The sequence below is a fragment of the Podarcis erhardii genome (genome assembly GCF_964252035.2).
Source record: "Podarcis erhardii genome assembly, chromosome: 8".
Lineage (NCBI taxonomy): Eukaryota > Metazoa > Chordata > Lepidosauria > Squamata > Lacertidae > Podarcis > Podarcis erhardii.
The window spans coordinates 85,205,442-85,221,202 of record NC_138499.1 but is presented as its reverse complement, the minus strand read 5'-3'; the positions used below and the strand labels follow the sequence as shown (position 1 = coordinate 85,221,202).

The following is a 15,761-nucleotide window of genomic DNA, read 5'->3' as shown; positions in this document are numbered from 1 at the left end:
TTGGAAACTCTAATAAATATTTATAAAAAAATAGAAAATAAAAAATGAAGCGTGTGTTTCTGCGGGGAGGGGGGAATAAGAACACGAAGAGCGCACGAAAATGGCTTCTCTGGCTCACAACAAGGGAAAAATCAGATTAGCATCTCGTCTGGCCAATGGCGGCGGCCGCGGTGTCCAGCAGGAGGCGGGGCAATATATTAACCCGCCCCTCACTATGAAAAGCCTGGCAGCCTTTCTCAACCTGTGGCGCCTCAGACGTTGTTGAACTACAACTCCCATCACCCCAAGCTAGCAAGGCCAGAGCTGGGGGATGATGGGAGTTGTAGTCCAACAACGTCTGGGGGGCCCACAGGTTGAGAACGGCGGCTTGCGCATGCGCATGCGTCCCCTCTCTCGCGGGGGCGGAGCCTAAGCCGGAGAGGCTGCTGAATCCTCTGGCTGGGAGGAGGGGAGAAGAGAGAGAAGGAGCGCGGCTTGACCCGGAAGCGGAAGTGGCCGCGACGGCCTCGATGGCGGCTCCCTTGGCAACGGGCGCCGCCAGGGAGCTTTGAGGAGGAGGAGGAGGAGGAAGGGAGGGTCTTCCATCGCCGGAGCGCCGACGGCCAGGCCCGAAGGGATGGCGGAGAAGTTCGACTCCCTGGAGGAGCACCTGGAGAAGTTCGTGGAGAACATCCGGCAGCTGGGCATCATCGTCAGCGACTTCCAGCCCAGCAGCCAGGCGGGCCTCAACCAGAAGCTGTGAGTCCCCCCTCCCCCCACTTCTCTTTAAAAAAAAAAAATAATAATAATAATATTTTTTATTCATTTTTCAAACACATAATAAAAACAAACAAAACACAAGACAAAAACATACAAAACATTTAAACATGTATAATTTCATAATCTTATTTTCATACACCTTCTTTCCTCCGACTTCCCCACACCTCCCTTTCGCTGCATCCTTATTTTGAAATTCTTTAGCAACCCTTTAGTCAGTTTGTCTATTAGTTCCCTTTCATTACGTTTCCATAAGCTTGTTAGTTACAGCTGTAATTCTCTACTTCTTACCCCTTGACATCTTAACATTCCTCAATTTTACAACAATTTTTAAGATATATTTTGAATTTCTTCCAGTCCTCTTCCACTGTCTCCTTCCCCTGGTCGCGGATTCTGCCGGTCATCTCCGCCAGTCCCATAAAGTCCATGACCTTTGTCTGCCATTCTTCCAGAGTAGGTAGTTCTTGCATCTCCCCCCCCACTTCTCAGCCCCCTCCTCTCTCTGCGCCCCCAGAGCTACCTGCTCCGAAGGCTCCGGGCTGGCGAGAGCAGTATTGTGGGGTTCGGCTGTTTCCTTGTGCGCCATTATACCCTAGTGGGTTAATCGACTGTCGCTTTATTTGATATTAAGTTGTCGATTGAAGAAGTGTGCATGCACACGAAAGCTCATACCTAGAACTAACTTAAAACAAAATAAAAAAATTCCTTCCAGTAGCACCTTAAAGACCAACTAAGTTAGTTCTAGGTATGAGCTTTCGTGTGCATGCACACTTCTTCAGATACATATGAGTGTATCTGAAGAAGTGAGTGTATTTGAAGATATGAGTGTATCTGAAGAAGTGTGCATGCACACGAAAGCTCATACCTAGAACTAACTTAGTTGGTCTTTAAGGTGCTACTGGAAGGAATTTTTTTATTTTGTTTTGACTATGGCAGACCAACATGGCTACCTATCTGTAACAACAACAACAACAATAATAATAAATTAATTTATTATCTGTACCCTGCCCATCTGGCTGGGTTTCCCCAGCCACTCTGGGCGGCTTCCACAAAGACCAAAAATGCACTAAGATGTCACACATTAAAAACTTGCTCCATCTTCCCTGTGAACAGCCCTTCAGATACAACAGAATAGCAGAACCATTCGCAGAGTTGGGAGGGAACCACCGGTATCATCCAGTCCAACCCCCAGCAATGCAGGAATCTTTTGCCCAACATGGGGCTGGAAACCACAACCCTGAGATTAAGAGACTCATGCTTTACTGATGATAATATTATTAATAATAATAATTTATTATTTGTAACCTGCCCATCTGGCTGGGTCTCCCCAGCCACTCTGGGCGGCTTCCAACAAAGATTAAAAATACATTAAAATGTCAAACGTTAAAAACTTCCCTGAACAGGGCTGCCTTCAGATGTCTTCTGAATGTCAGGTAGTTGTTTATTTCCTTGACATCTGGTAGGAGGGCGTTCTACAGGGCAGGTGCCACTACCGAGAAGGACCTCTGCCTGGTTCCTTGTAGCTTTGCTTCTCGTAATGAGGGAACTGGCAGAAGGCCCTCTGCGCTGGACCTCAGCGTCCGGGCAGAATGATGGGTGTGGAGATGCTCCTTCAGGTATACTGGGCCGAGGCCGTTTAGGGTTTTAAAGGTCAACACCAACACTTTGAATTGTGCTCGGAAACGTACTGGTTGATTTTAAGTCATTTTCATGTATCGATTGTGGTTTGCTCGTGTCAGGTTGCCAAAAGATGTGTGATCTTTTATATATTTTCCCTCTACACTTTGCCCTGCATGCGGTCATATAGAAAACGTAATCTGGTTAAGATTGCCTGTTTGTGGGATGCTTTTTCCCTAGGGAGGCTCACCAGGTGCCATTGTTGCGCATCTTCAGGTCCCAGGTGAAAACTTACCTCTTAACAAAAGCCTTTGGCTTCTTAATCTGTGTATTTTTATTATTACGTTTATATCCCACTTTTCCTCCTAGTAAAGGAGCTCAGGGTGTCCTGCACAGTTCGCCTCCCTCCCCATTTATTTTCACAACAACCCTGTGAGGTAGGCTAGGCTGAGAGACTGCGACTGGCCCAACAAGCTTCATGGCCAAGTGGGGATTCGAACCCTAGTCTCCCGAGTCCTAGTTTAACACTCAGACGACTACATCACACTGCCACTGTGGCCATTTAGAAGTGGGTGGAATGTTTTTCAATGTATTCCCCCACTCCATTGGTCTTAATGTATCTATTGGGTTTTGTCTGTTTGTAAGTCACTTTGGGTGGCCTTGGGCAAGATAATGCAACATCTTTCTGTTTGTGTATAATCTTCTTTACATCGGTTTGGAGACAGTGTGGATGGGTATGTATCCCTGGATTTTGCTCCTACAGGAAGTAGCGATGGCCACTATCGTGGATGGCGTGGTTCCACTGTATTCTGCTCTGGTCAGACCTCACCTGGAGTACTGTGTCCAGTTCTGGGCACCACAGTTCAAGAAAGACACTGACAAACTGGAATGTGACCAGAGGAGGGCAACCAAAATGGTCAAAGGCCTGGAAACGATGCCTTATGAGGAACGGCTAAGGGAGCTAAGGGAGCATGTTTATCCTGGAGAAGAGGAGGTTAAGGGGTGATATGATAGCCATGTTCAAATATATAAAAGGATGTCACATAGAGGAGGGAGAAAGGTTGTTTTCTGCTGCTCCAGAGAAGTGGATACAGAGCAATGGATCCAAACTACAAGAAAGAAGATTCCACCTAAACATTAGGAAGAACTTCCTGACAGTAAGAGCTGTTCAACAGTGGAATGTGCTGCCAAGGAGTGTGGTGGAGTCTCCTTCTTTGGAGGTCTTTAAGCAGAGGCTTGACAACCATATGTCAGGAGTGCTCTGATGGTGTTTCCTGCTTGGCAGGGGGTTGGACTCAATGGCCCTTGTGGTCTCTTCCAACTCTATGATTCTATGATTCTAGGATTAGACAGAATCATGTAGAAGAAAGAAATGTTAAGTTTCCACTGTTGGAGACTCCATGCCCCTGAATACCAATTCTTGGAAGCTACAAATGTGAAATTACACACACATTCTGCTTGTCAGCTTCCAATAGGTACTTGGTTGGCCATTATGAGAGTAGGATGCTGGACTACATGGGCTATTGGCCTGATCCTGCAGGCTCTTCTTGCATTCTTACTCCTGAAATTGTCTTTGATTAGACAGCTGGTAGTCAGAAGTCTATAAACATGGAGGTTCCATTGCTGGTCATTGCTAATAGATGAAAGGTCCATATGCGTAGTGTTTTGAAAAGCCACCTCCTCTATGGATTTAGAGAAGGAAGGGATTGAGATCTGCCAGTATTTGGTTTTCTAGTGGTTCTTTTTATTTTTGAGAATGCTCTTTTAGTGTCTTTTAAAAATTACTTATAGGAATACAGACTAGTGTGACTATTGTTGTGACTATTGTTGTGATTATTGTCTTAGTAGTTCTGGGAATGAATAAACCTATGTTTCCTTCTCCTAGGAATTTTATGGTTACAGGCTTGCAAGATGTTGACAAGTGCCGGCAGCAGCTTCATGATATTAGCGTGCCTTTGGAAGTCTTCGAGTAAGTGTTTAACTTCACATGGTTACAGGCAATACTTATCTCCAAAGCCTTGGGAAAAGTATCTCGGTCTTCTTCATCTTAATGATTTTGATGACAGCAAATTTCTGTACTCTAGAGCATAGAAGTAGTACTAAAGAGTGGTACTAAACTCTCTTCTGGTACTATACTCTTCTGGTCTTTAAGAAGCATCTTGCAGAATATTACTTCATACCTTTTCTCAGTTTTTCTCCCCTCAGGTATATTTCTGGGAATAGTTTGGCTTTCAGCATCTGTTTAAAAAGGCAGTTCTTGTATGTTGATGCTAACTGAGCTAGGTGAACTTGTCGTAGTGCTTCTTAAAGTAGTCTGTATATTCAGTATTGATGTAAAAATGTCAGCAACATGTTCTTAGCTGCATATCTAATACATAATCTAGTGTGTCTTGTTTTAGAAAGTGTTGTGAATTTATATGTCTGTTTTACACTGTATGGAAACCTGTCTATCAAACCTGACATACAATTTATTTCCTCAGATATATAGACCAAGGCCGTAATCCCCAACTTTATACTAAAGAGTGTTTGGAAAGGGCTCTTGCTAAAAATGAACAGGTGAAGGGAAAAATTGACACCATGAAGGTAAGATAAAGGTGTTTCTCAAATAACATGTATTCACTAATAGATAAATACAGTGGTGCCCCGCAAGACGAACGCCTTGCAAGACGGAAAACCCGCTAGACGAAAGGGTTTTCCGTTTTGGAGGCTCTTTGCAAAACGAATTTCCCTATGGGCTTGCTTCGCAAGACGAAATGTCTTGCGAGTTCCTGTGGGTTTCCCCCCCTTCCCCCCCCTTTTCCTAAGCCGCTAAGCCACTTATCAGCTGATCCGCTAAAAGCCGCTAAACCGCTAATAGCGCTAATCCGCTAAGCTGTCAATGGGCTTGCTTCGCAAGACGGAAAAACCGCTATACGAAGAGCCTCACGGAACGGATTAATTTCGTCTTGCGAGGCACCACTGTAGTCTCATTAAGATGAAACACAAAATATATAGCAAAGGTATCGGACTTGATAGGCTTTGCCTATATATTGGCAGTCTTCACTGATTATATCTGAAGGATCAAATTCTGTAACAAGAATTCAAAGTGTATTTAGAAATTAAGAATGGTCTGCAAATTGCAACTGATTGATAGTACCTAGAGTTTTCACAATCTGAGAGTGTTTCTAGATCCAGTTTTGTCATTTGAGGTTAACTGGTCCAGGCTTGGACCATCTGAAGTAACTGCAGCAGCTGTGACCTTTGCTGGACAAGGACCCTCTCTGCCACTCCTACCTATACTCCGGTAATTTTCTGGATTGCATTGATATAATGCAAGGTTACCTTTTGAAAACGATACAGAGCTGCAGTTCAAAGTATAGCTCCCAGCCAATAACTGGGGCCAGTCAGTTGGGCAGTTTGTGCTCGCCCAGGTAGCCCTGAGATCTGAAGGAAGGCATGTGATGACTTTAGAAATAGGATCACCTTAGCTGTGGCATATTGCTTATGAAGTGTAGTTATCCGTCACTAGGAAAGCTCCCTTGGGCCTACATTGTCTTTTCATTACTAGGCAATTTAAAAAATATGCTAAGTCTTTAATCTTTGGTTCATTATTTTAATCTTGCTGTTAACTTGATTTTTATTTTATAAGCTACTCTAGTGGGGTGTGTGACAATGCAGTGTAGTATATCAGTCTGAAAAAGCTTTCCAAAGACTAAGTTAAAATATTAATTCAGCACTAGATGAAATGAATGTGTGACTAGTTTTTATTGTATTTATTTCTTAAATTGGTATGGTGCCCTACAATTGTATATCTCAGGGCAGTTCACAACATAAAAATACAAGATAAAAACATAAAATTCCTAATCAAAACAGGAAGAAAACTAAAATGATAGTCCCCCTCCCCACCTCCTCCCAAAACAAGTTTAAAAGGGTATCAGATGTTAATCAGCCAAATGCCTTGTTGAAGAGGAACATTCTCACCTGGCTCCTAGAGGTGTATAATGTAGGCACCAGCCTTCCATTTGGCTTGGGGATCTTTGGACATTTCTCTTCAAGAAGGTGCTCCCTGGGCTACAGTAGCAAACTGCTTTGGAAACTGAATGGAGCTCTCAAAGGACTTTGTTAACCTCCTTGGGTGCAAGCCGAAACCTTCTGTTTACAAGAAGTTATAAGCACCACTGTGTGGGTACAGAGTGGGCTTCATGTACATTCACCAGGTGTGTAGAGTGCATTTGTGCCTGAGATACGATAAAGTAAGTCAGTAGTAGCTTGATCAAGTCTTTACTTACTTCCTGTCAAATAAAACTGCTAGCACATGGTGGTCTTGGTTACTGCTGCTAATACTATCTCCCTCCCACCCCCAGTGCAAATAAAAGGCGAAAGTTTCCCTGCTTGACACTTTTTCTTTTTCTTCTTAGAAATTCAAAAGCCTATTGATTCAAGAGCTGACTAAAGTCTTCCCAGAGGACATGGCCAAGTACAAAGCTATTCGGGGTGAAGATTCATCTCCTTAATTACATTCCGTATTGTACTGTGTTCTTCTCCAGACACCGCTGATAGGTTATTGTGGCAATATTTGACATAACCAGAGGACTGAAAGTGCTGTATCCACAGAAGCATTGATTAAATGTTTTGTTTCTTGGAAAAGATGCAAGCTGATTCTCCCGTACCACATCTGAAGTCATTCAGGTTTCTAAGGACTTCAGTAAGAAGCCAACAACTGTGAAACAGTCTTTAAGATGACTTCCGGCTCATATGTGAACTGAAGCCTATCAACATTGCTTTTTGTAAGATCCCATTTTGAATTACTTAGTGTATATCTTTCTTATATAAAGTAAAGTGGGGTCAGGCAGCTATATGTGTGCTGTTGAAGTTCTGCCACCTACCAAATGGAGAAGCAGAATAGTTGCTGTAATCTTTCTTCCTGGGTAATTAATAGGTTTGTCCATACTTTTTCATTATACCTTGGTCTGCAGGAAGAGTAGAATGATTCTATGATGCTATCTGAAAGAATAAACATGAACATTTGCAATATGGTGCATGTGCAGTTTATATATTCTTTATATATATTCTATATATATATCCTGCTCGGTTTTGTATGGTTAATGCAAAAACCAAGCTTCTGGTATTGAATTAGGTTGCAGCCTTGCTGGATTAAATTTGTATAGTAAAATTGTTTATTGTCCCCCACCTCCAAACTTCCATATGGTCTCTTGGGCTTTTTGCACGGTAGATGAGAAATGTCAATCTATATTTTTAATCATCAAAGGTATTTGCATGCTATACCTTGTGGGCGGCATCTAATTCATATCCATCTGCTGCTGGAAGGCATCAGTCAATGTAATGGAGGAGGTAGTTTGTGGGGGTTGGTGGAGGGATACACCCTTACTAAGATATGACAGCTATAAACTAGCTCATACTTGTATGTTCATTACTCTGCAACTGTAGCAGTCAGTGCTGATTTGCATAGCTATCAGATGTACTGTATATGAAAAGGTCTAATCCCTTTTCTAATGAAGGTGGGGGGAGGGATAGATGCTTGACAATCTATGCATTGGATAAAGTGCCTGGTTTTGGTGGAGGTGGTTTATGCCATTCATACAAACAATTTTTTACTAGTTCATATGTCCAGTTGTTCAAGGCCTCAGAGAGAAAGGTGGAGCTTCACTGCCTGATCACCTATAGGCAATCCTCACACAATGTTGGTAAGCACTCTTAAATAGTGGAAATAAGCTCTTCATCTATATGATTCATCAGTTATAATAGAGGGTCTGAAGCAAAGTATTGACTTGCTGTTTGTCATATAGCTCTGTGAAAATAGTTCTGGGGCTGTTCAAATTATCTGCATTTGTACCCATGTCCTGTATTATGTGGGGCAGATTCTAGTCTTTTCTCTCACAGCCTGATACAATTCTTAGTAATTTCTATGCTGCTCCCTTTCCTCTTCCATTTTCTCCCTTCTCACCCTACCCTCACCAGAAATTGTAGATCTCTTATCTCTTTCCCCTGCCCCCCGCCCTACCCAAACTGTGTGTTAAAATGTGGGGATGAGCTTGTTGTGAAACAGCAGAGTGCCATTTTTCCTGAACAAGTTAACATCAGCAATTTTAATAATCACTGTAATTGTCAGCGTGTTCAGGACTAGGGCCAGCTTGGGAGTGGCAGAGCTTGGCATGTTGCCATGACGGGCCCCTGTCTGGTACTAATGCCCATCAGAGCCCCCATCCAGGGCACTGCTACTGCCGCCTCAATTCACACACGCCCCTTCCTCACAGATGTGCTTATTGGCAGTGGTGCTTATTAGGGGAGCCAGTGAGCACTGGCTTGGTTCCCTTATGTGATGGGCAGCTGCCATGTTACGTTTCCTGAGATGTGATGTCTAATATGATGCCTGCTTTCCACGAAAGAGAGCAACATCAGTGCTCGACTCCCATAAAAGATTTATCTCTGACAAATGCAGAAAGGAAATTATATTCAAAGCATGTTATGCTATGTTAATGTAAAATTTTAATTTGAAGGGGGGAAATACACCCTCATTAACAACCACTGCAAGAGGTTATTGAAATCCACATGAGGGCTAGTGAACCTCTGGGGTGCAGAGGAGCAGAGAAGATTTCCTGACACAATTTTTTAGATCTCTTCAGCACTGGCTGAAGAGACCTGTTCATTCACCCAGTCCCCCCCCCCCTTAAAACAACAACAACAATAACAACAACAACAACTCACTTTTCACAGCTCAGGCCTCTCAGTTTTAAACTGTGTTTTAACTTTCCATTTTAAAAATGTGTTAATCCAGTGGTGTTTGTTTTACAGAGAACTCTTGTTTATGGGATGACTAGATAAATGCCCCAGATAAATTGATATGTAGGGAGCTTTTCCATGAATTAGACATAACACGCTCTTTCCCCCTAGGTGCATCAATATTTCTGTCATATTATTATTTTTTTCTTAGAAGGCCTCTCAAAGGCTTGAAGCCTGGCGAATCATTCTGTGACTTGAACGGTCTTTGTTTGCCTGAGTCTCCTCTGACATGCCCCTTTGTTATCCTGGCCAGAGTCCCCTTCTCCCCTCTTGCTTCTGTCAATATTGTTGCAGTTAATGTCTCATCCCAGCTTTCCTTCTTTGTAAAGAAGCGAGCAAAGGAGATATTGAGCAGTTCAGCCTTCTGTGTGCTGTTTGTCAGTACAATTTGTCCTTGAATTGAACTCCATTTCCTGGGTACCGTTTTGTCTGGTAGCTTTCAGGTCCTTTGTAAGATTTCTGCAGCAACCACACCAGTCTCTGGGTTTTCCTGCCATTGAGTTACATAGGCTTGGCCCATGATGATATTGGGCTGTAATGATGCTGGTTATACCTACTTTAATAGTGAGGAAATTTTTTTTTCACCCATTACTTGGGTGATCCTATCTCTCCCCCGGCCTGCCACCCAAATTTAGGACATGGTTTAACTTATTCTGAGCCTATTTAAATCCCCCCCCCTCTCTCTCTCTCTCACACACACACACACACGCACCCCCCCCCCTTGAAGGTCAGAGACTGCCAAAACGTCTTCCTGATCCAGATATGTCAAGTGAGAGCTTTCACATGCCCAGGAAAAAATCTGAGACTATGAGAGTGCTTGACCTCACATTTGAGGCAGTGTTTAGAATTGAGAATAGGGGTGGAGGGGGAGAAATTTGGTCCCGTTCACAATTAAAGTCAAATCTGCTGAACTTGCACTTTCCTAAGCAGTATAAGTACCGAAACGTAGCCATCCTTTGAAATTTGCATTCATCCAGATTTTGAGATGTGGTTCTCCAACCAAACAATATTTACAGAAACGCATTGTATTAGGGGAGGTTGCTGGTGGCTGCATACAAAAATGTGTTTGTTAAGAGAAGTTTGCATTAAAATGCTAGTGAATTTTCATTAGGGCTTTTTGGGAGTGGGGGGAAATTGTTGCAGAAATACGAAGAACTGTATTTAAGATTGGAGAGAGGGGAATGCAGAACTGAGGGAACTGAAATTGAGAGACACGTCTATCCCTATTTGAGGAAAAGAGTATTTTCCATCCCTCTAGCCATTTTGTGTGGGTACCGTATTTTTCGCTCCATAAGACGCACCAGACCATAAGACGCACCTAGTTTTTGGAGAAGGAAAACAAGAAAAAAATATTCTGAATCCCAGAAGCCAGAACAGCAAGAGGAATCACTGCGCAGCGAAAGCAGCGATCCCTCTTGCTGTTCTGGCTTCTGGGATAGCTGTGCAGCCTGCATTCGCTCTATAAGACGCTCACACATTTCCCCTTACTTTTTAGGAGGGAAAAAGTGAGTCTTAGAAAGCAAAAAATACGGTACTTTAGATTCTCTCCACACACACCCAATCTGATAGAACAGGTCTTAAAGTGGCAGCAACCAGGCAAACCATATGGGAGCAGGAAGAGGAGGGGAAGGGTCTATTGCTGGGCTGTTTACTGATTCTATGACATCCTAACTGAAGCTGCCTATGGCCTTGTTTCTCCTACTCTGCTGGTTCCAGATAGTCCTCAAGTCACAGATCAGTGAGTAACAGAATCGGGGCAGATGGCATATTGCAAACAATCACCGTGGTTCAAAACCTGATCCAGTTAATCTCTCTCAGTAGCCTCCCCCCCCCATGTTGATTTAGTGTTATGCCATTAACTCAGCCATGGGGGAAGGTGCCATCTGGAGGAACCTTGAGTCACTCCGCTGAGTCGTCTTGGCTGGTGGGGGACAATTAACATGGATGACTCAGCACCAGCAGTCCGAGTTCAGAAGAGTTTCTCTCGGATAACACCTGCTTGGCAGGAACTCTGTGGCCTCGTCTGTGACATGCTCAAGACAGCACATATTGTGCAACCTACTGACATGTAAAAGGGACGCGGGTGGTGCTGTGGGTTAAACCACAGAGCCTAGGACTTGCCGATCGGAAGGTTAGCGGTTCGAATCGCTGTGACAGGGTGAGCTCCCGTTGCTCGGTCCCAGCTCAGATCTCAGATCAGATCAAAACTTTATTAGCAAAGCCAACAGGCCACAGCTATACAAGAATTAAAAATAAAAATAAGAATAAAAAGAAGAAAAGAGCAGGCAAAAGGAGGTCCGTCAGATGAACAAGTCTGTCACTCAGATGGTGGCCCTCAATTTCACAGCTCTCTCGATGTACCTCGCGACCTTCTCTGTTATCTGACTATCCGTATCAGATAAGAGAAAATACAGTGTAATGTCTGGTGAGCGGCCGGGGTTGGAGAGAATGAGTGGAGTAATAATCTCATTCCTTAGGTCTTTGTAAATGGGGCAGGATAGGAGGACGTGGGACACTGTTTCCGTGTTACCATCTCCACATGGGCAGAGACGTTTTTCAAATGGAGTCTTTTGATAACGACCTTCGAGTACGGCAGAAGGAAGAACATCCCATCTAGCCAATGTAAAGGCACGTCTGTATTTTGGGATGGTTAATTTAAACAGATATGAAGCTGGGGAGTCAAAATGAGAAGGGGGAGAGTAGGTATACCATGGGCACAGTTTCTTTAAGATAGTCAGGTTGTTTTGCCGTTCAATGTCTTTCAGGCGCTGGCCTATTAGACTCTTTGCTTTAATGAGGCCCATTGATAGTAGGGACTGTGAATGCAAACCGCATGTAAGGAGTTTTTGATGCACAGTTTTGAACCACTTGCTTTTGTGAGGGTCTTGCATTACTAGAGGCAGTAGACCAGGTGGATTTAGATTAAGACGAAGCCAATAGTTGAATGTTCTTTGCCAGGTCTGAGTTTCTACAGATGGAAGGCAGGCCTCGAGTCGTAATGCTGCGTTTGGAACACAGGTGGGGACGCCGAATATCTGCCTTAGGAATTTAGACTGAACAGTTTCAAGACTGGAGCAGTGGTTCCCCGTCCAGATTTGTGCCCCATACAGTAACTGCGCCAGAGGTTTTGCTTGAAAAACTTCAAGGGCTGCTGGGATGTATCTGCCCCCCTTCGTGTAAAAGAAGCGGGACAGCATCTTAATACTTTGAGCTGCTTTTTCTTTGGCACATTTTTGATGGACATCCCAGGACCCAGTCGACTGGAAAACGATGCCCAGATATTTGAAGGCTTTAACCTGTTCAATTGTCTGGTTATCCATCCTCCAGCTGTACTGTCTGTGTTTCCTTGCAAAAACCATAATTTTGGTTTTCTGATAGTTTATTGCCAGTTGCTCTCTCCTGCAGTATGCTGAAAGTTCACCTATGAGCCTATTTAAGCCTATTCTTGTTCGAGATAGGAGTATCGCATCATCAGCATACAAAAGTACTGATATTGATTTGTCAGCCAGTTTGGGGGCGTGGAAGTCCGGAGATGACAAACAGTTAACCATATCATTGATGTAAAAGTTGAATAGAACTGGGGCCAGGATGCAACCTTGCTTGACCCCCTTGCTGACAGGAACTGGTCCTATAAGATGGCCATTTAACGAAGTTCTTACATGCAGCACCGTGTCTTTATATAAACAGCTGATCAGAAATAATAGTCTTTTGTCTATACTTGATGTGCTCAATTTATCCCAGAGTCTTGCACGTGGAATTGAATCGAAAGCAGCCTTTAGATCGATAAAGGCTGCATATAGCACCCCACGGGGTTTTTTGGCATATTTGTCAATTAAATAGGCTAGGGTGAAGCAATGGTCTATGGTGGATCTGCCTTGTCTGAAACCCGCTTGCTCTTCCGCTAGAATAGCTTCAGTTTCCAGCCAGCTAGTTAGCTTAATATAAAGATGTTTGGCATATAGTTTGCTGGGTATAGGCAGAAGGCTGATTGGTCTATAGCTCGCCGGGTCTGGCATAGGTCCTTTTTTATAGATTGGAATAACTATTGCCTCAGTCCAACCATCCGGGAGTAAACCCGTTGAGTCGATCCAAGAGAATAAAGACGCCAGCAGGGGGGCCCACCAGCCAATGTTGGACTTCAGAAGTTCGGCAGGGATGTAATCATTCCCTGGGGCCTTGTTGTTCTTTAATTGTGCGATTAAGTTCTCAACTTCCTTTACAGTTACTGGTGGCCAATGAGGTAGGTCCTCCAATTGAATGCATAGTTTGTAATGTTGGGCTTCCTGGTCATAGAACAGAGATTGAAAATGGCGCAACCACTCCATTGGTTCCACTGTACAGATGGAATTAGTACGCTCCTGATCCAGTAGACCAGATATGGTTCGCCAAAAGCAAGTAGTATCTTTCTCGTGTGATGCCTTAACCAAACTGTGCCATGCGGCTCTTTCAGCTTCCAGTTTCTTTCTCCTTAGTAATTGTTTGTAAGACCGTCTCAGATAAATATAAGCATTAAGTAGGGGAGCAGTCCCTAATTTCCTATATCTCTGGTAGGCTGTTCTCATTTGTCTCCTTGTTTGCCTGCACTCCAGGTCGAACCAGCTAGCTCCGTCCTTTGCCCTCTTTGTAGCGGCGCTTTGTATCACTGTTGTTAAATGGGGTTTCAATCTTTCCGAAAGTAATTTAAAGCGTTCCATAATCGCATCTACTGAATTGCCTGACACAATAGCGGAGCGAATAAGCTTTAACTCCACTGACTGAAGAAGGAGGGTTAGATTTTCATTCAGTATTGGGGACCATTTGAGTCTTTTGGGAGCAGGTATACCCAAATTTACAGAAGGTATATATTGTGGCTCGGCAATAGAATAGTCAAAAGGCCGACCTGCAAGCTCTAAAATTAGAGGTAGGTGATCACTCAGAGTATTGTGGCCCACTTGAAACTTCCTTACAAGGCTGTGAGCAAATCTTGAGATTAGAATATAATCTATAACGCTTCCCCCAGCCTTGGAAAAATGGGTATATTCCCCGGGGCGATCCCCCTCTATGTTGCCGTTTAATATCAGCAGTTCCCTCCGTCTGGCAGCCTGCACTAAGCAGAGACCTGAAAAATTACTTCTGCTATCTTTGGACAGTCGTGTCGCACCAATATCCGTCTGTTCTTCAGGGTCCATAAATAGGTTGAAGTGAGTGTATAGACTATTGTCATCTGTTCCTATACGAGCGTTAAAGTCTCCACACACAATAGTCAGGGCAGACGGGTAAGTAGATTCGAGAGGCTCTAAAAACGCCTCTAGCTCAGCCCATGTAGCCTTGGCCACGGGATTTTTTTGGCCTGGGGGAATATAGACATTGACCAGCAGAAGAGTAGTTCTCTTGAAGCTAAGTAGAGCGGCTGTTGCTAAAGAATTGCAGCTGGGTAGGGCTGTTAGAGAATGCGCCAGCTCCGTGGAAATGAAGCAAGCTAGGCCACCACTAGATCTGCCGCCCCTTAGAGATGGAGAGGCAGGCAGGTAGTGGCAGTTATACCCATTGAGAAATATAGGGTCATTCTGCCATGTCTCCTGAAAGAAGATGATGTCAAATTGCTTAAGGTAGCACAAAAATTGTTGGTTGTTTTTCTTGGCGTGCCAACCCGCGATATTCCAAGACAGCACTTTTAGGCCCCGGGCCCTTCGGGGAGCTGGGTCTATGTCACCACGTCCAGCAATTCTTTGGTGTCTAAAAAAACACACCCATTGGCTCTTTTCGAGGATGACTGCTTGGAGAGAGTGTAGTGATCCTCTCTTCTTGGTGATTTGGGGCTAGATTTTGGAGTTGGGGGGGAAGCTAATTCGTTCGGAGACAATTTAAGATAGCTGTGCCAGGAGCTTTGAGATTTCACACCTTGATTTGGTCTTACTTTATTGTACATCACAGGGGGCTCAGATTGTAATTCCACGTCTACACATTTAAAGGTGCCTCCCACTGTCTTCTTATCCACTAGACATTTGGGAGATATGGGCTGCACATGCGGGTCCTTCATTGTCTCACCTTGGTCATCCTTTTTTTCTAGTCTGCTTCGAAGTAAATCAAGTCTTTTCAGGATCTCAGTTTGAGCTGGAGAATGCAGTGACCAGAATCGCTTTATCAGCGAGAGTTCTTCCTCCAAAACGGAGTCCTCACTATCACACGTGCGAGGCCAGACGCCAGTTGGATGTGGAGCTTCCTTTTTTTCATTTGGTACTGTTTGATGGAGATGATCCTGCTGGAACTTATGCTTTCTATTTTGATGGTTTTGGTGGTTGGTTTTTTCCCTTTTATGAGCTTCCATTCCTATGCCCTTGGGCCCCATCAGAGAGGTTAAAGGTGCTCTATTTTCAAATATTCTTAATAGGACTATTCTTTCTTTTTTGAATAGGTTTTTAGCTCTAAAAATAAGGCTGGCCAGATTATGATCTAAAAAGGTAATCAATGCTCGTACCGAGCAATCATCTTGATGTAGATACTCTATAGCGGCTATGTCGGATGCTTTTACTACCCCCGGTAAAATGCCACTTATAATGGACAAAAAGTGGTCTATACGGTCCGACCCTGCATAAAATCTAGGCGGTTTAGGGTAATTAGCAAAGACA

At 43.8% G+C, this 15,761-nt stretch overlaps 1 protein-coding gene across 1 annotated transcript; it reads left to right on the top strand.

The window, feature by feature from the left end:
* Positions 1-483: 483 nt before the first annotated feature.
* Positions 484-7,386, top strand: MED10 (mediator complex subunit 10). The gene is made up of 4 exons (XM_081872927.1): positions 484-738; positions 4,259-4,342; positions 4,854-4,956; positions 6,771-7,386. The coding sequence occupies exons 1-4, from the start codon at positions 617-619 to the stop codon at positions 6,864-6,866; spliced, it is 405 nt and encodes a 134-aa protein (XP_081729053.1). The 5' UTR covers positions 484-616; the 3' UTR covers positions 6,867-7,386.
* Positions 7,387-15,761: the final 8,375 nt, after the last annotated feature.